This window comes from Centruroides sculpturatus, unplaced genomic scaffold (assembly GCF_000671375.1).
Source record: "Centruroides sculpturatus isolate CEXI.00-Female unplaced genomic scaffold, Cexi_2.0 scaffold340, whole genome shotgun sequence".
In the NCBI taxonomy this organism is placed as follows: Eukaryota; Metazoa; Arthropoda; class Arachnida; order Scorpiones; family Buthidae; genus Centruroides; species Centruroides sculpturatus.
Genome location: NW_019384518.1, coordinates 577,675 through 600,701, shown reverse-complemented (window position 1 = coordinate 600,701; position 23,027 = coordinate 577,675). Strand labels below are relative to the sequence as shown.

General features: G+C 29.2%; 1 protein-coding gene across 1 annotated transcript; it reads right to left on the bottom strand.

Moving 5' to 3' along the window:
- Positions 1-1,027: 1,027 nt before the first annotated feature.
- LOC111622660 (ectopic P granules protein 5 homolog) lies at positions 1,028-23,026 on the bottom strand. Its single transcript, XM_023365082.1, has 9 exons — positions 22,906-23,026; positions 15,878-16,042; positions 13,681-13,803; positions 11,076-11,365; positions 8,382-8,522; positions 6,912-7,023; positions 6,613-6,831; positions 4,502-4,735; positions 1,028-1,290 (listed from the first exon to the last, which is right to left on the bottom strand). The coding sequence occupies exons 1-9, from the start codon at positions 23,011-23,013 to the stop codon at positions 1,057-1,059; spliced, it is 1,626 nt and encodes a 541-aa protein (XP_023220850.1). The 5' UTR covers positions 23,014-23,026; the 3' UTR covers positions 1,028-1,056.
- Between the last annotated feature and the right edge of the window lies 1 nt (position 23,027).

The following is a 23,027-nucleotide window of genomic DNA, read 5'->3' as shown; positions in this document are numbered from 1 at the left end:
ATGCCACAGTGAAAAAAGGAACATGTTTTAAAATTAAAAGTTCTACGATGACGATTAAAAAGTATTTATTTCCCTGCAATGAAATTATGTAATTAACCATTATCTGATTTAATATTCTAGGAAAATATAATTGATACATTTCATCCTAAAACATGCATCCATTTAACTAAATTATTGTGACATTAAAAATTTCAGCCTGGCATTGTTACAATCATCTTTTAATTTAAAAAAAAAAAATATCACAATTTCCTGTCCAGACTAGAAGTTCTTATATAGTTAATCAGATTCTTTGGCCCCTAAACTTTTCATATCTTACTAACTAAACACACTCAAGAATACCTTTAAATATGCAGCCGTATTTATTAAATTCTAACGTTTTCGGTCATATTCAATGACCTTTCTCAAGAAAGTTTAGTTAATAAGAAATTGCAGTCTAGGATGAGTTGTTTTCATATCTTGTCTGAATTTTAGTGGTGTCTTTCCCCTGTACATCATTCTTCTCTGGATAATTGAGTCATGCCATTCATCTATCTAACTCTGTTCTCAAGAAAATTTTGAATTTAAATCACATGACTCCAAATCCAGACAAGAAGTTTGTATATACAGGATACTCTTGATTATCTGGGCTAATCACAAGTAATGAATACATAGATAATGGGAAAACACAGATAATCTACAAGTCTGCTTTAAAGCAAGCTAATTGATTTTTCTTTTATTTAGTTTTTAATTTCATATTAAACTTAACATAATAGTTTATATAATATGAATAAAATATGTTTTAAGAGCAATAATTAATTAATTAATAAGCTTTAGATGTGATGAGAGTTGAATAAAACTTTCTATAAATGTGCTTCTGGTTCAATAACTCCATTTAATATAAAATTTTAAATGGATAAATACAAAACATCAATCCTAAAAACTAAATATAATCTAAATGCTTAACTTAGTAAGTTTGAGAAAATTTTAATCAACTATATCATCATCAATACAGTCCAATTTTCACAATTAAAAAGATGTATAATTTTTTTTCCTTTTATACAAAAATGTAAAGAGAGTTTATTTAAGCATCTTAAAGAATTCAACATCCTCTTTTAAATATATTCTTTGCAAACAAATTAAATTTTGATACCTTGAAGAATCAGAAAGCTTTTGTAAAAAGAAACGGAAAAACTGTTGCCACATCAACGGACATAACAGATGTTCTTTTGGAGTCGCGATGGCTTGCCTGTACCACTTATAAATAGGCAAACATTCTTTTTTAAAATTCAAGTTAAGAAGATTTGTAATTTTCTGGAATAAAAATAAATCTTCAGAATTTTACAATATTAAAATTATTGCAAGAATATTTTACTTATTTTATTTCAAATAAAACCTACAATGTATTCAAAAATATTTATTATTGTATTTCAATAATTAAAATATTACAACAATTTCTCTATACAAATTTATCAATGAAATTGTTTAAAAGAAAAATTATTCTTAAAATCTAATATATGCGATTGCTAAAATAAAACAGATGATTTTATATATGTGTAAATTCAATTTAAGCTAAGAGGAGTCATTTTTGAAGAGTTTAAAATGTTCTCTCTGATTTGATTATCAATTATTATTTGACAATGTGTTTTCAATTTTTCTAGAACCATGTTTAATTTTAACTAAATTCTAACTTTATAAAATAATTATTCATGTATGTAATTCTTTAATTCTTTATAATTTTTAATGATAAGATGCACTTTTGCATCATCAATGTATATAACAGATTCATAATGTTGAATCATGCCAACACATAATTGCTTATGAAATTTTACTGAATATAAATAAAAATATTACAAAATGAAATTTAAAAAAAAAAAATAGATTTAAATATTCTTACAAAGATATAAGATTACTTATATACAGTAGATCCCCCTATAAGACGGTAGATACGTTCCGTTCTTTATGAATCAATTTTGTAGGAATCATAGTTTACGGACTACGGCTGTTTGAAAGGTTTTCTTTCATAAAATTAATCGATTCTAGACTAATTCGACTCAACATTTCCAAAATACGTATATTTTTTTGAAAATAATCCGTATAAACTACGTTATAAACAAAAAATTGTAGGATTGCTTACCGAGTGTGTACCGTTCGACTACGCCCGTTGCTAAAGCTTGGTTTCGTCGCGGAACAGCGCATCAAATTGCGGCCGCGATTTCTGATATTATTTTTCTGCGAAAACTTCGTTGACCTTTGGAGACATCATTAATATAAATAATTTTTATGGCCGTTAAATAAGAAATGTTTCTTTCACAAGAAATGTATAAAATTACAGTACTAAACAGACGATAGGTCGCCTAACTCGCCGTAGCGTGACGCTAGACGGCGAAAAATATATATTTAATTATAATAAAGTTACAATAAATTAAGTTAATATATAATTATATATACAGTACCTAATTTATATATAATTAATATATAATTATATGTACAGTACCTAATTTATATATAATTATATGAACAGACGATACTAAACTCAATTTATCCGCCTAAACGTCCGTAGCGCCACGCTACGGACGGCAGGAAAGTAGTTCGGCTGCCCGAAGACGTTTTACGTATTATAGGAGTTATTTTTACCGTTGTTTACGGATACTGCCACAATTTTTATAGGAATCATAACTATAGGAAACGGTTTTATAGGGGGATCTACTGTATAATTAAAAAAACAAATTTGAGCAGAATTGCTAGTATAAAAGTTGCACACTTAAAAACATTCCTGAATCTGAAACAGAGATAACTATTAACTAGCACTTTAACATTTCCTCTAGCAGTTATTTTCTTAATAATACTAATGTTTTCAGCCTCTTCAGCAGCCCTTCTCAGGTATATGAGCAGAAAAATTTAAATGATCTTCCAAAGTTTGATGAAATTTTAAAACAGCCAATGAATGCTAGAATACTATGCATAAAATATTACATCATTATCGGCAGCTTTAAGAATTTCCTCAAACTGCTATAAGCATTAATACATTAGGTAATTATTAGTTACACGCTTAAAAAAATATATGCCACAGTGAAAAAAGGAACATTTTTTAAAATTAAAAGTTCTACGATGACGATTAAAAAGTATTTATTTCCCTGCAATGAAATTATGTAATTAACCATTATCTGATTTAATATTCTAGGAAAATATAATTGATACATTTCATCCTAAAACATGCATCCATTTAACTAAATTATTGTGACATTAAAAATTTCAGCCTGGCATTGTTACAATCATCTTTTAATTTAAAAAAAAAAAATATCACAATTTCCTGTCCAGACTAGAAGTTCTTATATAGTTAATCAGATTCTTTGGCCCCTAAACTTTTCATATCTTACTAACTAAACACACTCAAGAATACCTTTAAATATGCAGCCGTATTTATTAAATTCTAACGTTTTCGGTCATATTCAATGACCTTTCTCAAGAAAGTTTAGTTAATAAGAAATTGCAGTCTAGGATGAGTTGTTTTCATATCTTGTCTGAATTTTAGTGGTGTCTTTCCCCTGTACATCATTCTTCTCTGGATAATTGAGTCATGCCATTCATCTATCTAACTCTGTTCTCAAGAAAATTTTGAATTTAAATCACATGACTCCAAATCCAGACAAGAAGTTTGTATATACAGGATACTCTTGATTATCTGGGCTAATCACAAGTAATGAATACATAGATAATGGGAAAACACAGATAATCTACAAGTCTGCTTTAAAGCAAGCTAATTGATTTTTCTTTTATTTAGTTTTTAATTTCATATTAAACTTAACATAATAGTTTATATAATATGAATAAAATATGTTTTAAGAGCAATAATTAATTAATTAATAAGCTTTAGATGTGATGAGAGTTGAATAAAACTTTCAATATAAACAGAAATTTCAAAAAAATTTATTGAACTGGCACCTTGCAGTTCACTATCAACTTCTTGTATTATTAACCAAATATAACAAGTTGCAGATAGATAGATGTTGTAAAACGACACTAATTTTGTAATATTAAGAATTTATTAGTAAAAAAATGATTCAAAATATTTTATTCAAACAATTTCACACCTTTTTTAACAAAAAAAAATACAGTATACACATAAGTAAAGCCATACTGTTCAAGAATCAACTGTACTGTACTTACTGTACTTGTTAAATCATTTAATTAATACCTTCACATTCTTGTAGTAGTTCTGATGCTAAACATGCCATTTTAAGTAGCAAAAAAGAAAAATCTGCATTGTTAACTCTTATATATAAAATATCCCACTTAAGGTGAAATGTCTGAGACATGAATTGAAAGCTTTCCATTCATATTTCAGATATGAAATAAGCTATATTTTATGAGAAAATTTGATGTTTATGCCAAAGTAATTCTAATTTTCCATCTTTAACAAGTTTCCACCTTAAAGAGGACCCACTTATTGCATTTAACCTATATATTTAAGATGTAAATTATTTTATCTAACTGTAAAATAAATATAAAAAATCTTTCTTACTTTTAGTGCACCTTGGCTACTCATTTTAGAATCAACAGACATTTCTAACAGAACTTGCTTCCAAATGCTTAATACGTCAGAATTATCCACTTCTATTAATGCCGCAAACCAAGCAAACCATATAAATTCTGATGTGGGTTCGATTAAAATTTGTTTCTCATGGATAGGAGTCTTACTAACAAAGCTGGTGAGGGCTGCTGTTATGCCCCATGATTGCTTAGGTAATGAAAGACACTGAAAAATTTTAATTATTTGTTAAAATAATATAGATAGATAGTTTATTAAATTGTATTAATTAACTTTAACACTGACAAAATGATAAAGAATTCTTATAAGTTAGAAATAAAAGTTTGTATGTAAAATAACAATCCACGAAACCTTTTTTTACAAGTGTTATGTCCGTAGTAAACTCCACAAACGCTTTTGAGCTCCACCGAGGTCTGCTTCAGGTGGTGACTGGGTGGGTGACTCGGTGGAGGTCGAAAGCATTTGTGGAGTTTACTATGGACATAACACTTGTAAAAAAAGGTTTCGTGGATTGTTATTATTCAACGCAGTGTTAAGTGGTTGGAAGTCGTTTTTTGTATGTAAAATATTTTCTGATTAAATATAATGTGTAAAAATGTAGTATTACAACATGACTATTTTTCAAATTCATCCATCCATAGTCAGTGAATAAAAAATATAATTAAAGTTTCATAAAATACTCAGCAAAAAAGCATTTTCATACAAACAAACAATAAAATTTTTTTCACTTCTTAAATATTCAAAATAAACTCTCTCTGTGATCAAAAATTAATCAAATATACTTACTAAACCTGGGGTAAATTCACTGAATTAATAATTTAGACTATGAATATGATAAGAAAAAATATTATTTCTTGTTCATTTTAAGAAAATAAAGTTTCCTTTACAGAACACAAAGCTTCAAGAAATATCTGCTTCTGAACAGAATGTGATAGTGTATTCAATAGTGTTTAGCAACAAAAGACTGAAAGATTATAAATTAAAATATTGTGTGGTTCACTCTCAAATGTTTGGTGCTTACACACTCTTTCATTAAATATTATCACCACAAAATTGTTTCCATTACACAAAACAGATTTTCAGACCTAACAAGTCTCTTAATTCATTTAAAAAGTTAATCGAAACAGCATTTCTTATTAGAAGAAATTTGATTCTGATCTTTTATAACTTCAATTCTTTATGCATAATCGTTTTCATGTTTTTTTATTATATAGTATTGAAGAATTCTTTCTTAGAAACCATACTTTATAATGCTTTTTCATTATAGCTTTAAAAAAAAATAAGTCTTAATAATTAAAAATAAAAACAATCAATGAGTCATATTTTCAGAAATAAATTTAAAATAAGATTAACTGATTGAATATTTGATGTATTTGGAGAAAAGATAAAATATTTCACTATAATTCATAATGCTTAAGAATAAAATAATAATAATAAAATAAAACAAAAACTATTGCATAAAAAGTAAACTAAAATGACATTTTTATAAATTGAATGACAGTTTACCTAATTGAATCCATGCTAAAGTAAAACAACAACTGAATGAACTTTTTCTACAGAGAATGACACCACCATAAAATCAAGCATATCCATTGTTTTATTGATACTACTGTATTTAAAAATTGTATTAGCACAAAAAAGTAGAAAAATTTATGTATATTATGAATATTATCATCATTTAGGATTCAGAATAAAAGCATTGTCATATTTATGATTTTAAATTTTAAACAAAGAATATTTTAATTCATAATTTGAGTCATATTTAATTTTTGTGAACAAAGTGCAGGATCAAGTTCAAATTTAATATAATACTTAATACTTATAAAACTGTATTTTCCATCATAATTACTTTTGTATTTCCCCAATGAAGAAATCATAATCATTTTAAAATTAGTCTATACAATTTACACTGTTTTATAAAAATAATATAATATGTATAGCATTCAATTTTATAGTACAGTTTATATTTAACTAATACAACATAAATAAAATTTGTAGGTCTTAAATTATTAATTATTATTATTAAATGTTTAATAATGATATAATAAGATTACAATTATCGTTTCTTTTAAATAAATACTTGCCTTCAATATATGTTTCTGTTTATCAAAAAGCGCTTTACGTGTAAGTGAATTGCCAAATGACATTTTTACTAACTCGTCTAAAAGATAATAAATATATTCTTTATTTTTCAACAGACTTTCATTTTTATTCATTTGAATTAATATCCTAATTAATATTTGTAGCCACATATTCACTAAATCAGATGCACTTCCAACAGCTATGTATTTATCAATTTGGCACTAAAAATGAAATGTTATATAAAATTAAACATGTTAAATATTTAAATATAATATTAAATAAAAGAAAATATTAAACATACTTTCATTATACATGAAATAAACTGAAGAACTTTTCCTGGCAGTTCTCTCTTTTTTACCAATTCTAAATATGTTATGTCAGCCAATAAGAGTTTTTCGGCACTCCTCATAAACCTAACAAAAAGTTCACAAAAATTTAAGTTGCTTTTAAGATTGCTATATTATTTAAATTTTTATCGACAAATATAATTATTTTCCAATAAATATTTAAGTAATTTTGTAAGACATCAATTCTTAAGAACCATCATTCAACCAATAGTTGTTGTAAAATCATTTATCCTAATCAAGAGAAAATAGGTTTTAATTAGTTACTTTTAATAAACTTAATCATCTACAAATTCTTATTCTTAAATTAATCACAATTATAAACATGTATGTCTGCAATAAAACTTTGGTTCTATAGATGTTATTAATGGATGGGATTAATGTAATCTTCACAAATGAATAAAACTGCATTACATCTTACATTTGTATATATTACAGTAATAAACTATAGTGCAGTAATTTAGTTTAATATTGAATGTTGTATCAAACTGTTGTGATAAATGATATAACATGATTAATACCAGTATCAGTTGTTATCAAGTGAATTATGTTTACAGTTGTCTCAAATTATATATATAACAAATTTTATTCTTTTACTTATAATGTAAGTAATATTAATAACAATTTTCAATTTTATAAAATTATGACTTAGTTCTATAGATGTTGATGAGCATCTTATTATATAAATGAGCATTTTATTCATTATTCAAGTAAAAATAAAACTCAAAATATTCAAAAACATAAAAGTGCCATTGTCAGAAAATAAGATTAACAGAACAACAACAGACTATCATATGCATCTCTAATAATTTTTTTTTTCTTTTCAAGGTTTTTCTGAATGTTTCTTTCATCAATTTAAGTATTTCACTGCAATCTGAAATATCCTTAATACAAACTATTTCTGAAAAAGTTTTTAAAATGTAATACAATAAAAATATTAGAAAATCTAGTTATAACTGTACTTTAACACTTGAAAATGGATGCTAAAAAAACAGATTACACATATAACAGTAGAAAGCATTATTTGTAATCTGTTATGAAATGCCTTCAGCACAATTGCTTGGAAATTACAGTAATATTCTATCGAACTCTCAACAACTGAAATATTTTAAATTTTTTAATAACTTTAAAGCCGTAACCAATAAAACAAAAGATTAGACACCACTTTACCCATTAACAATTTTAATAAGAAATAATTTTAAATCTTGATCAAGTTGTAATTTTTGAAAACTAAGTTGGAATGTCAAAAAGTCATAATATCTATGTATAGTACATATCACAATGTGTAATGTTGTATGTGTGTGTGTACATGCATGCATACTACACAAATACTTATATAAATCACATTCAAAAATTATTCTTACAACTTTTAATACAGTATATATATATTTAATTATTCATTTAATTATTAATTTTATTAAACTTACATTTGATTTCTCAATATTTTGTCAAAATCATTGTAAAAAAATGGCATAATATAAGGCAAAAGATTTCCCGCTTGAATGTAAAGTCGATTTTCTATTAGTGTAGAAAATAACACAATTCCTTCTTCACATATGCTATCAGAACTGCAATATGTATTAAAAAAATTGAAATACATAAATATCAAATATAAATACTACTACATTTTCAATTGTATATGATTAAATAAGTCTATGAGTATAAAAAGAATACCATATATCACTCTGTTGGCATTACAAAAAAAATAATTTATTTTGCAAGTGCTTTCAACAGTATAAAACTGTCTTCTTCAAGCAGAATTGTTATTTGAGATTCCAGAGAACAAGACATTTAAATTCAAGAAAAAGAATTCAAACAGCAACCAACATTTTTCAAAATTGTTTGTCTTGCACATGCATAAAAATTTAAATTATACTTGTACAGTTTACAAAAATTATACATTAATACAAAATATGATGAAATGTAAAATAAAACATCAAGAATAAATGAATTGAAATAAAGCACATAAATAATAATAAATTAAATAGTCAATAAACAAAAACATATAGTGATGCTACTATCGCTACGAGAAGTGTTTTATTGGGAACCATGTGATTTAGAACATTGGAAGGCTAAACAGTGCTCTCTGAAACTTCGGTATATCCAGCTTACACTTTTATTCTCTGTACCCATATTGTAAATACTCTAATAATCATCACGTATATTTGTAAACAATTCGTATCTCATATGTTCCTTTTCAAACCGTATACTATTAACCTTTGTATTCTAGCCTAGTTATGCTCTGTGGAACTAGGCATGTACTTTTATTTGTACCTAATAAATAATGATGAATGAAATATATCAAGTGTGGGAGAGTTGCACAGTGACAACATTGAGATGTAAAGTGATTCCCATATGAATAATGTTTTTTGTTCCAAACAGCATTTTATAAGGAAAACTTGTGATCAAATTGGTTTGAAGTTACTTTCTATTGCTTTATTAGCTAACTCCATTGTACACTTGTTATGCACTATATTATCATGATGGTCTGCAAGATGGAGACGAAGCATTTTAGTAGTGGTTCCAATATATGATAGTTTCAACCCAGTTAGGGGATTCTGCAAAAGTATAGTATATACCCCAGACTTTTCATAGAGTATAACCTCTATCATTACAAAGCATCCTAAGTAAGGTGGGCTGGGCACTAGTGGCAAAACATAACCAAATTTTTTGAAGACTCGACAAATATGTAAACAAGCAGGACTCAGGAACGAAATGGCCTGGGTTACAAAAACTAATTCCTTCTTAGAATACAAAGTGGAAGGTAAAAATAGCATGCATTTGACTCAGTTAATTAAATGTTTGAACTTTGCTAAAGAATATCCAGCACTGCAAACAGCCAATTTAAGAAGAAAAATCTCATCTACAAGAAATTGGGAGGATGGATATAAGAACACCCTGCATATCAGCACTGTAATAGACATGTTTTTGTACCTTGAGGACTGAAAAGCCATAGAAGGGATGATGTAAGGAGGTTCACCAAATTTATGATACACAGAAAGTAAGATCTAAATACAAGTACATCTAAAAAGGAGATCTTTGCATCTTTCTCCTCCTCCATAGTAAAGGAAATGGTTGGGAAAATAGCTGACAGCAATTGTATAAACCCCAGTAACTATATATCTGAGCCTTCCCATGTAAGTATGGCTTTTCAAAATCCCTAATTGGGTTGAAACTATCATATTTTGAAACCACTACTAAAATGCTTCACCATCAGACCATCTCGCAGTCCATCATGATAATATAGTGTGTAGCAAATGTACAACAGAGTTAGCTAATAAAGCAATAGAAAGTAACTTAAAACCAATTTGATCACAAGTTTTCCTTCTAAAATGCTGTTGGGATCCAAAAACATTATTCATATGGGAATCACTTTACATCTCAATGTTGTCACCGTGCAACTCTCCCATGCTCAATATATTTCATGTTCATTCCATTCTCGGATCCATTACGAGGATCTGGGAATGGAATGAACATGAAACCAACATAACATGCAACAGGGTTTTTAGGCTGCCACCTTGAGCACTCAGCCATCTGGCCATCACTCCACTCCATCAGTTTTGTTGGTAAATCCTTTTGATGATTACATTACAAGCATAGACAGACTTCTGAGCCACAGAACTACTAACTGGTGAGTTTGCCATTTTGCTTGAAACTGAAAGAAACCAGATCAAGCAGCACATGCTCCGAATGCATAACTTTAATGTGTCAAAACGACAAGCAAAAGGACCATAACGTAACATTTGTATGAGAAATACATTACAACCTAAGGTTACAAGTCTGCACCAGCTTAATAAATTCCTCAGATCCGTGTAAGAATAGTACTTTCATTTTATAATATTTATATATAGTAATAATTAAAGATAAAAATAATTTATCAATAAAAATATAATTTAAGACAGAATGTGTAATATGAAAAATTCAGAAACTTACAATTGCAAAACAGATTGCATTTCAGTATTTACTTATTATGCATCCACAAATAACATTACAATTGTTTTATTAATTTGAAAATAATACTTTAAAATAGAACTGACAAGAAATTTTAAAACATTTTATATTTCTATTCTATTACAATTAATGTTATAAACAAACATATAATTAAGTTTAGATACATTTACCTGTGTCCAATTGATGTTAACATGAAACCAACATAACATGCAACAGGGTTTTTTGGTTGACTTTCCAAACCTTCAACAATAGGCCGAACGTGGGCACTCTGTTGCAAATTGGGAATATCAGGTCTTATTACGCATCCATTAAAAATTTCTTGATACGGAGGATTCACACCATCCAAAATGTGAAGCCTAAGAGAAAACAAGGTTTCCCAAACCCAAGTTATAAACACTGCTTCGGGTGAAGCTGTTTCAGGCATTACGGCAGATTTCAAAATCATTGCTAAATAATTAAGCTGAAAAAATAGTTTAATTAATTATAATTTTCAAATTTCCCTTTCAGAAATTTTTGTAAGAAATTTTATTGAAATTTTTTATGTAAATATAAATTAAATTTTTTAATTTAATTATCTGTTTATTTCAGATACTATTTATGATATATAATATGATTCAAATCTGAAAGGAAGAGTATTTTTCTTATTTATCAATTTTAGTATAATTTAGATAAAATTAGATGGAGGACAGCCAATATCCTATCTAAATATCACACTATTTTGCTTTGAAAGATCTATCACAACCAATAAGAAAAATACAGAAATGGATGAAAAATGAAAACTTAATTTTAATAAGATCAGATAAATCCAAATACAGGAAATACTCATCAGTACAAAATTCAAGAGAAAATAATCACAACTTTGAATTATCTGAGATTTACATACTTCTGTACAATATGCCAAATGCCAAATAATTGATGTAATTTATTAAGCAAATGGAATACAGCTACATATATAGAACACTACTTTCCTTAATTAATAATTTTTAATAATAATATAAACAAACTGCAGGTATGTGTCCAGTGAGAACTTTACAGGTTGCCAGAAAGGTTTTTATAAAAAGTAGAATTCTTGAAATGTTGCCCAAAAGTAGCAAGCCACCAAAATCTAGTGCATAGAGCCCTACAAATATCTCAATCTGCTATTTTAAGCCCAATCTTGGAACTGCAAAACCCAGCCTATTTTAAGATAAGAGATAAGGATGAGAACCCAGGCTAAATAGAAAAAATTTACTTGATTTATTTAAATAATTTTGCTAAAATTTTTAACGCTCAACCAAGATAGCAGAAAGCTCATGGACTTTCTTCCTTGTCCAGAGATGACACATCTGAATGTGTCCCTTTTCACTGTATCAAGAACATATCTAAAATTATCATTGGTTTAACCAACCAACATCGCCTAAAAAAGGTATTAAAATTTAAGGGAAGGACTCCAAATAAAAGAAGATCAATGACAGCAGGAGAGTTCATCCATCCTTGAGTGTTTACTCCAGATTTGGATACACTGCCTATCAAGTCATTGTTGCCAATTGCCAGTGACCAGAATCCTACCTGCAAAGAGGCAATACCATTCTCCTACAAGACAAGTCCGCCTGTGCAAGTGTACAAAACTTCAGATATTTAACAACTCGTGACCATGTGTAAACTCTCTCTCTCTCATGGTAAGGGACCCACTAAGATAGACCAATTGACCTATAGAGTATAATTCTCCTATCTTGTATAAATGTATATATATATATGTAAGCCTCTATGTAAATTTCCTAAGTAAATCAATAAACAAGTATTAATTTTGCTAAATGAGTTGTAGAGTGCACTTTTTTTGAGTACACAGTCTCCTCCATCCCGATTCCGATCGCCTACACATGACCGCTGGCATAAAGAAAGAACTTAGCATACATTGAGGTTTCTGTGTCTGTCCGTAAGACAGAGGTGTCAGTGACACTGATGACACATTCATTCATCATAGATGTGTTATTGACCCATCAGTCACAAGGATATTCAATGGGTAAGGTGGCACCCAAAAATGTGTTACTGTAAAAGCAGTTGTGTTGACCAGATTAGAGTTGTGGTCTATAGACTTCTTATAATATGGAGGTTATGAATGTTTGTGATGTTAAAAAATCTTCTTTTGGTTAAAATAGATTGGTTACCATTCATCCATCATAGGTACACAAAATGACAGTACTTTGTGCACTAGCAACGAAGGAAGCATACTGATTGGGAGTGTACAGTACATACAATTGGTATTTGTTATTACTCTTTTAACACAGCCAAAAATACAATCACAAGGAAGCAATGAAATAGTGTTTCCCAAATTATTGCACGTGCCTCTTTCAGATCATTATCATTCAGGACTAAATTTCCTTGGCAACTTAATCATGACTTCATATCACTGCGGCATCATTTTCAGACACGAGAATTACATTGTTCTTGTCTATATAACAAACTTCAGACATCATCGTTCCAAAATCATTGTAACAAACTGTTCCAATCTATGCCATAAGCACCTTTGGCAAATTACTGATTCAAATATATGCAACAGTTATTTTATAGAAATAAGAACGTAAAAAAATAGCATTTCTTCAAAATTACATGCTGTCATGGTTTAAAAATTATCTAGGAATTTTTCAATTTTAAAGTAATATAGTCAAAAGGTATAAACAGACTTAATACATATTAATTTTTAATGTTTCTTTTCAATAAATGTTATTGTCTTTATATAGATATAATATATATGATAAAAATGAATTTGTTAAATCATTTTATTTGTTATCATACCTGTTGAAAACTCCACATGATTAAAGTTTTATAATCTTCCACTTTTATAAATTTTGCATAGGCTTCTACTATTGAAACAGCAATCTGACGATGAATATCCAAATCAACTGCGTAACAGTTTTTCTACCAAATAAAATCACAGATGCTATAATGATATAACTTTTAATACAATACATAACTATATTTATATATTATAAATAATACATTATTTAGAAAAAAGATTAAATTAACTTTCATACTAAAATGTAATTCAAATGATCTTTTATATGTGAGAGAAGTTTTCTATGAAATAATGTTAATGTGTGGATCCAGAGCTATTATTTTTAATAATGTGAAGAATTATAAATGTTTAATATTTTCCAAAAGATTAATTAAGCTTAACACCACCAATTTCAACAAGGAAGTTAATGAATTTTTACCAACTTCTAACTTCTTTGAGAGATAATACACCTTCCTGAAATCACTACTCGTCCAGGGAAGTGTTTTTTTTAAATATTAGACTGGACAACTGTTAGGAACCATATCAAGATGACCAAATTTGGTCAGATGCCAATGCTGCTGACAAAAGGAAAGATATAAAAGGGAAACAACAGGTTTGCTCTCTCATCTGTCTCAAATGGTTCTCTTGTCCCTCAGAGAGTCCCCATGTCCCTCAGTCTTTCCTGATTCACCTTGAAAAGTTCCCTTATTCGTCTCTCGTTCACTAAAGGATTGTATACTGCTCTCTTTATGAAGGATTACCTTTGAGAGGTTACAAAAACATTTTGCACCAACAAAGACTGCAAGATCTCCCAAGAGACTATCAATGACAGTGTTCATTTGGATCCCAGGTAAATGTCACTTTGCACTATTGATTGTAACACTCTCTCTTAATTAATTGTAACTTGCAAAATTAGGCACAGTTTTGGTTAATGACAGTCAATAGATCTGCCAGTTTGTTATTTTCTTCTTTAACCATTTCATGTTTAAATAAATTGAATCAATACAAGCAGATATACTTATTGAAAAAGTTCTACTAAAAATGTTTGTTAAAATATAAATAATAATATACAGTAGAACCTCGAAAACTCGGCCCTCGATAACCCGGCACTCCGGATAACTCGTCCACACCCTGGCAGGGCAAAAAAATCCTTAGTTAATTAATTTTCGTTATAGGCAGCTTTATAAAAGTATAAAAGCTCTCATAAAGTATTTTTCTGAGGTCTGTCTTATCAGGTAAATTACTGTACACAGTGTATTCATTAATTTTCATTTTCATGTAGTAAAGTACGTAGCCTTCATAAAGTACGTAGTTTTCCTTTGTTTAAGGGTATTTGGGCAGTTTATTCTCTGTTATATTCTCAAGTAAACAATACATACAAGTACAGTACAGTATTTTCTGAGGAAACACTCGTACTTATTTTTTTTAACCCCATTCCCGATAACCCGGCATTTTCACAAACTCGGCCACCCTTCGGTCCACATTAGGCCGAGTTTACGAGGTTCTACTGTATTTATAAATTAACATTTTATATAAACATATCATTTGAATATATGTTAATCATTTTAATAAAAGAAAAGGGTCATTACTTGCATATGGATTATGTTACTGAACACAGTCTACATACCTGTGATCCTTGGATGGTTTATGAATAAATATTTGAATATTTGTACAAATTAAGACCAATTACTGCACAGAAATCTATTAAAATTCTGGGAAAACATTCTACAAATACTGCAATTGCTAACAACAATTTTTGGGTTTTTTTTTTAATACAAGAAAATGAAAATTAACAGAATTTTTAATACAATAAACATATGATAAAATTTAAACATGATAAAATTTATATATACTATATAAGAAAACATTATTTTCATAAAAATTTCCACAGTAAAAAATTAATTCATTTTGTTGATTCTTAATTCATTTTGTATTTACAAATAGGATCTCTGTTCTATAAGCAACTTTTGCACACCTCAACAGTGGTATTCCCTATGATATGCATTTAATTATACAGCAATAGCAGCAACTATTCATCTGTAATTATTAATAAATAAATATACTTATTTGATAAACAGTGTCTTTTTTAATACAGAAACAAACCACATATTAATTATTGACTGTGATTTCATTCCATAAGCCAAAGCCAAGCAACCAGTGTATTCATTATTAAGCTAAATAATAATAATTAGTTTACAACTCTTCTTTTTTATTTACCTCATTATCAATTCCCCAGTTCATATTGCTTATGATTAATCTTGCCAGCTGATTTTCATTTGAAGTTAATGAATCGGATAAAAGCCATTCTTTGAGAATATTCACATCATCTGATGTAGGTTTCCAGTCAGCTAATGGAAGTTCTTTAAACAAGTACAGTGAAGGCTGAAAATCAATTAACAAATTAAATAAAGTCACACAAAAGTAATGATTTATGTAACATTTTAAATATCTAAAATTTAACATATTTAGTTTTATGAGTAAAATGCCAATACAGTAGAGCATCGATTATCCGACTCAATTGGGGACTGGGGTTGCTGCGGATAACTGAAAAAACGGATAATCGAAAAGTACGAAAAAATACATTATTAGCATAGTATATTAGTATATCTCATGTAATTAATATATCGCTATTAACCTACTTTGCGTTGAATTTTCATCAATGTTAAGCCTAACAAAATTTTTTTTTTAAATAATAATCGTTGCTATTGTATCGTTAAAAATTAGAAAATTAAGCCTCATTTAAATACTGGCCTCACTTTCGTGGTCGAGACAGTGTTGCCAGCTATAAAAGACAAAATTTAACAAAAATAATATTAAAGTAGCCAAGACATAGCCAAATATTGTAGCGCCACATCACTAACGGACATTTGAATCTGCTGACTAGAACGCGGTCGGTTAACCAATGTGATGGTTGATCGAGGGTCAGATAATCGAATCGATGCTGTACTGTATTATACAAACAAACTAAATCATTAAATTATTATTAAAATTAAACTATAGAATTTTTGTCTGCATCGACTATTCGCTGCCATTTTTGTGTGTATTTTTCTTTTTTGCATATAATTATTATTATTGTCAGTTTTGTTTTGTTATTGTTATTAATATTATGTTGTTTTTTTCTTTTTAACAGGCTTATTATTATGAGCTATACTGTTATAATAATGAATTATGTACCAGAATTGAGTATTAATGATTAAAACAACCACTTCACACCTAAGCGATAATTCCAGCATACAAACAATAAATTATCGCTTAGGTGTGAAGTGGTTGTTTTAGTATAAATTTCCAGTTTGTGTGTCAGTTTTTTATGTATTAATGATTGTAATGTCTTTTTATTTTGTTGTAATATGTCTGTACATATGGGGTTTCCCTTGTACTATTAAATAAAATAAATTAATTAAAATTAACCTCAAAACATCTAAAAAAAATGACATGATTTAAAATAAGACAAATTAGGCAAAAAAAATTTTTTTAATATGAAAGAGACAAAAACTGCTTAATAAGGTAACCAAATAACTAAACTTAATTATCAAAAAGTTTTCAGCTCTTCTTGATTTTTCATCAAATAAACAAAAAGCAAAAAGATACAAAATGCTATATAGAAGTAGTGGAGCTCAATGGAAAGGTTAAGAATGACCTTGAATATGGTCATAAATTTGTATTGAAAAATGAACTCAATACACAAGATATTATTGCACATTTGGAGAATGTACAAAATTATCAGAAGAGGAGGAGAGCAAGGCCAGAATAAAACTCTCTAATAAGTTGTTAAAGTATAACAAGAACCACACATTAGGGATTGTATACCGGTTTACCGNATTTACCGGTAAACCGGTATTTTAATTTTCATTAACCGAATTATCGGTAAATGAAAAAGTCGGTAAATTTACAATCCCTACCACACATCATAATATAATAAACACATGCAAGGAAACAATGTAATGGTGTACAAGGTTCATAAAAAAAATTAGTCATTAAGACCTGTACTCAAAAAAGCATATGTCCCTACATTAAATTTAGAAAGGAAATTGCTTAAAATTTTATGAAGTACACAATGTAAAGTAAGTCATGCTATTATTAGTACCATAGAGGCAATATTGATTTCTATAAACAAAAACAATTTAACACTTAACTGCAAATAGAGCTTTGATAACTAGAACAATCTCACATTACTGTATATTAAAGAAAGATGGAAATGAGGAATTATTAAAGCCATATCAAGCAAGCATGGCACACAAATAAAACCAATATGCAATCTCATTAAATCATCATTAAAGGGGCAAATGCAACAAGATAAAATAACGGACAAAAAAATTGTTTTTAACAGTTACGGGTAAAACAATATAGTGTCATTAGCAAGCTCCTTCTGGTAGGATTTATGTTAAGTGTTAGAAGAAATGTTATAGTTGCAGAATGATTACAAATAATAATGTAAGCTGAACAGGCTGTCAAAAGCATATGCAATTAGACTAATACTAAGCAATGAGAACTATCTTTATATAATTTTCACTTCAAGATCTATAATGATTAGGATCAAAGAACATTATAGTATAAATCAGTGGCAAAGAACAACAGTAGTATAATCACATTTCAGTAGTTATGGAAGCATGGAAGAAAGAAGTAAAAATACACTGAGACAAGCCTGCAATTATACAAGAATGTACAGTAATACCCCGATTTATGTGAACCCAGAGTTACGCGATTTTCAAATCTCGTCGATTCGTCTTTTGTTTGAGCACCACGCAACTCTTGATTATTCACTCCCCCCACACTATTGTTCAGCTTACATGTTTGGATGTGTCGTGCGGAATCGACGCATAGCTACAATTTATTTTGAGTTATTTATTTCTGTTTGTTATATCTATGGAGACTTGAGAGACTATGTGGTGATTTCTTGTAACCAAGAACAAACCAAAATGCGAGATAAGATTAATGAGAACATTTATTAGCTTACATACATCCGACTTGGATTTTACACAAAAGGCATCTGCAATCGTAAACAATTGACGAAAAAAGTATACATTTATCAGATAATAAACAAAGACTCATTTTGTAAACAATTTACCTTTTGTATATACAACTGACAAGATTACCTTTCAAATTATAAACAGACTCGATCCCCTGCAGTCTTTCGATTGTCGGACATACAAAAGAAATGAACAGATGGCGCCTAACTTAAGCGTGGTTTACATTAACGAATATGATTAATCTTAACACTCTACTATGTCATCCAAACGAAGTAGAACTGATTCTTTTGCATCAAACAAGTAAAGAAAGTCTTTATCTTTGGAATGTAAAGTTAACATTATTAAAGACTTTGACATAAAAATGAAAATTTGTGAATTGGCAAAGAAGTTCGATCTACTGGAATCGACAGTCAGAACAATTATAAAAAAATAAAGAAAAAATTCTCGAAGCTGTGAAAAATGCTCAATCTTTAAATTCAAGCATCGTTCGTAAACGCATGGTATTATCACTGAGATGGAAACAATGTTAAAATTATGGTGTGATAATGAAGTAAATGTGAAAAATTGTCCTGTTGATCAGAACATGGTGTGCTCTCAAGCTAAGCTGATTTTTGAGAGATTGAAAGAGGATGCTGGAGAGGTGGCTAAAGATGAAGAGTTTAAAGCTAGTAACAGTTGGTTCAGCCAATTCAAAAGTCGCTGTAATTGGCATAGCATTGCAGAAAGTGGAGAAGCGGCAAGTGCTGATAAAGAGGCTGCATCTTACTATCCAGAGAAATTCAAAGCTATGATAGATGAAGGTGGCTATACCAGCCAAATCATATTCAATGTAGATGAGACTGGCTTGTTCTGGAAGAAGATGCCTAAAAGAACTTTTATTGCATGTGAAGAGAAAAACCTTTCCGGTTTTAAGGCTGCCAAAGATCAATTGACAGTGATGGTTGGCGTGAATGCAGCTGGTGATTGTAAGTTAAAACCTCTCTTAGTTTATCACTCAGAAAATCCAAGAGCATTGAAAATAAATCGAAAGTTGGTTTGCCTGTGATTTGGAAATCGAATTGTAAAGCTTGGGTGGCAGCTTCTGTTTTTCAGGACTGGTATGGTCATCACTTCATACCTGAAGTCAACGTTATTGCCAATCTAAACAAATTCCATTTAAAGTGATGCTAATAATCGACATCACCCCAGGTCACCCCCCTGCAACTTTAACTAATTTAGACCCACGTGTGAAAGTTGTATTTTTGCCACCAAATACAACCAACTTGTTTCAACCGATAGATAGGGAGTCATCAAAACATTCAAAGCTTATTACACAAGACGATCGTTTGTATATCTGTGCACGAAGCTATGAGACAAAACAACAAGCTCTCTGTTAAAGACTTTTGGAAACAATTCAATGTTTTAGATGCAGTGAGAATCATTGGACAATCTTGGAATGAAGTTTCACAAAAAACTTTAAAATGGCGTCTGGAAAAAACTGTGTCCTTTTTTTTTCACCACTGAAACTCAGGCGGAATCAGTGCCAGATACAGATGAAATTGGTAATGTGATTGAAGAAGTTGTCGATCTTGCCAGGCAAATAAATTTATAAGTGGATAGTGATGACGTTCAAGAACTGCTGGATTCCCACAATCAGGAACTGACAATTGATGAGCTCATAGAAATATGTAAGCAATACATTGAAGAACTTGATTCTTTAGATCCAGTTCAATCAGAAGATCGAATGACGATTGAAAAATTGACAAGGCCTCAGTTCAATTGAAAAGGGGTTACAAATTTTAGAAAATATAGACTCCAACGAAGAGCGAATTTCTTCTACAAAATGAGAAATAAAAAAATTATTAGCGTGCTACGAGGAAATTTTGCAGGAGAAAAAAAAATCTGTGAGCCGCCAGCTGAATTTGTTAGATTTTATGAAGCCTTCTACATCAAAATAACTTCGGTTTACGATTTTAATAATATAATTTGTTATACATATGTATTATTGAAGATTTTATTAATTAATTAAACATTTTTTTTTAAATTATGGTTTTATTTAGTCTCCGGCCCCAATTAAAAATAATTTGTATGTATTTATATGCAAAATTATACCCCGACTTACACGAATTCGATTTATGTGGTTATCACTCCGTCCCACCTATCGCGTAAGTTCAGGGTATTACTGTATATCAAATCTCCCCTTAAGGGTTTTAGAGCAGATTTACATATAAGGTCTTGTTAAATACATAAAAGTTATAAATACCAATGATGAAAAAGAACTACATGTGTGTTGGAAACTGATATTAAGCAAAATAAAAAAATTAATAAGGTTAATAAGCTAATTAAAGAAACAAGCTTAATTTTCATAAAGCAGTGAAATATTTGTTACAGATTTGATATTTTGTATATAATTTAAAATATCCTTATTAATCTATATATATAATTGAGATGGGTTGATGATGATAATAAGTGCAGAGCCCAAACGGTTAGGAGTTGAAAGTTGAAATTTGGTACACAGGATATATCACAAGAACATACACTAAAAAGGAATTTTTCGAAATTCCCCATGGGGGAGATGAAAAGGATTGAGGCTTACCATGAAGAACTCTGCTTCTATTGTACTATTTTAGATGCGGTTTTTTGCATTTCTGATTGCATTTTAATAGGGTACGTCATGAGAATGTACACTAAGAAAAGATTTTTCAAAATTCCCCTCTGTGAGGGAGAGGTTGTTAACACTTTCCCACTGATGTTCCATTCTTAAGAAACAATGGAAGTGTTAAGAGAAAGCAACGTGCAAGATTTACAGGCACATGTGAGGTTTTTTGCGTTTCTGAGGGAAATCAAACATATTTTTAGACCCATCTAAAAATTCTCTAATTAGTGTGGAAACAGGGGGACCTAATTCTTGTATTCTGTGAAAACGGGCAAGATTGGCTATAATGTAATAATCTTAATCTTTGCTATCGTTACTTTTTGCCCAAGCAACACTGGGCTTATCTGTTGGTATTCATATAAATAAGTAATTGTTTTGTAAAAATTATATTATAACTGTAGAATAAATAAACACTTTTCACAAAGTTATAAACAAAAAACTTCTTAATTATTCAGTTTAATAATGGAGTTTGTTTAATTTTTAAAAATAAGTGATGTTCAAAATACAGTTCTAAAGCATCACTTGTAAAAAAGTTGTAACATACCTATTAATGACTGGTGATTGAGATGACAAAATTTGCAATGTTGTGTTAGAGTTTGCTACAGTTGGAAGTAACATAACATTGCTTGCCGAACTTGCAATAGGTTAATATTTTCTTTACTATTAATGCAACTTCCCTTGAGTATTGCTTTATAAATTTCAATAGCTTCAGTTATTCTTAGCTGTTCTTAGCTTTAAAGCAATACTCAAGGGAAGTTGCATTAATAGTACAGAAAATATTAACCTATCACACACATGGCAAGCAATGTATCTTACCTCCAATAGTAGTGAACTTTAACAAATCATAATTTTATGATTTGTTAATTTCACTAATTTATGACAACTCAATCACTAATCACTTGTACAAATTTATTGAACTGGTGAAGACTCAAGAAGAGCTCTCAAATTTTATAGAATTTACAGACTGAAAAGTTTTAAAGCCACTAATTTTATCTTCCTGTAAATGATGTGTTTAACTAAATAAGATTTAAAAAGTACTTTCACAGCTATTGAGTCCTCAATCCCCCTTAGTGCCAGTGTTCAGAAATGATTGTGTTTTTCTAATAAAACTAACTGACACTACCAATGACTTATTCCCACAAACCTTCCATTCCAGATCACTCCCTTCTGGATCAGTAGGTCTTGCCTCCTTTTCTACTCACTTCCCTCCTATTTAACTTGGGTATCCCAATTAACCAAGTGTTGCAAAATCTGCTGGTAACAAGGCGTTTTTATTATGTTTAAGTGCCAGATGGATGCAAAATTCAGAGGTATCAATGAACCCATGTCTGCCAAGTTGGAAGAATTTACAATAATGTTGATCTGTTCGTCATCCTCTAATAAATCCCTTTAAGCTGCTCTTTATTTCTTATCTTTTGATTAAGTTCAGTTTTAAAAATGTAATCAAAATGATTAATTCATCTCACTCTGATAAATGTTAAGAATTAAAAGAAATTTTTATTAAAAAAACAAATGACAAAAATATGACTGTTTCACATAAACAACTTAAACATGTTCTATATTAGAATTAATTTCTTTTGATTTCTGAAGACAACTTTGTAACAATTTGTATTTTTAAATAATATTTAAGATACAAAACTTACCTTTCCAATATTTTTCAAATTCTTTTTTAATTCTTTTATTATTGACGAAACAACATATGGATGTCTTTCAACAATTGATGTTAATAACTGTTTTCCCTCTTTTGACATACCTTCTCTCAATG

Coding starts and splice junctions, on each gene's coding strand:
- LOC111622660 (XM_023365082.1), bottom strand. CDS start 23,013: ATGTCAAAAGAGGGAAAACAGTTATTAACATCAATTGTTGAAAGACAT. Junction 16,043..22,905: donor ATTTGAAAAATATTGGAAAG/GTAAGTTTTGTA, acceptor ATTGATTTTCAG/CCTTCACTGTACTTGTTTAA. Junction 11,366..13,680: donor TCATGTGGAGTTTTCAACAG/GTATGATAACAA, acceptor CTATTTTTTCAG/CTTAATTATTTAGCAATGAT.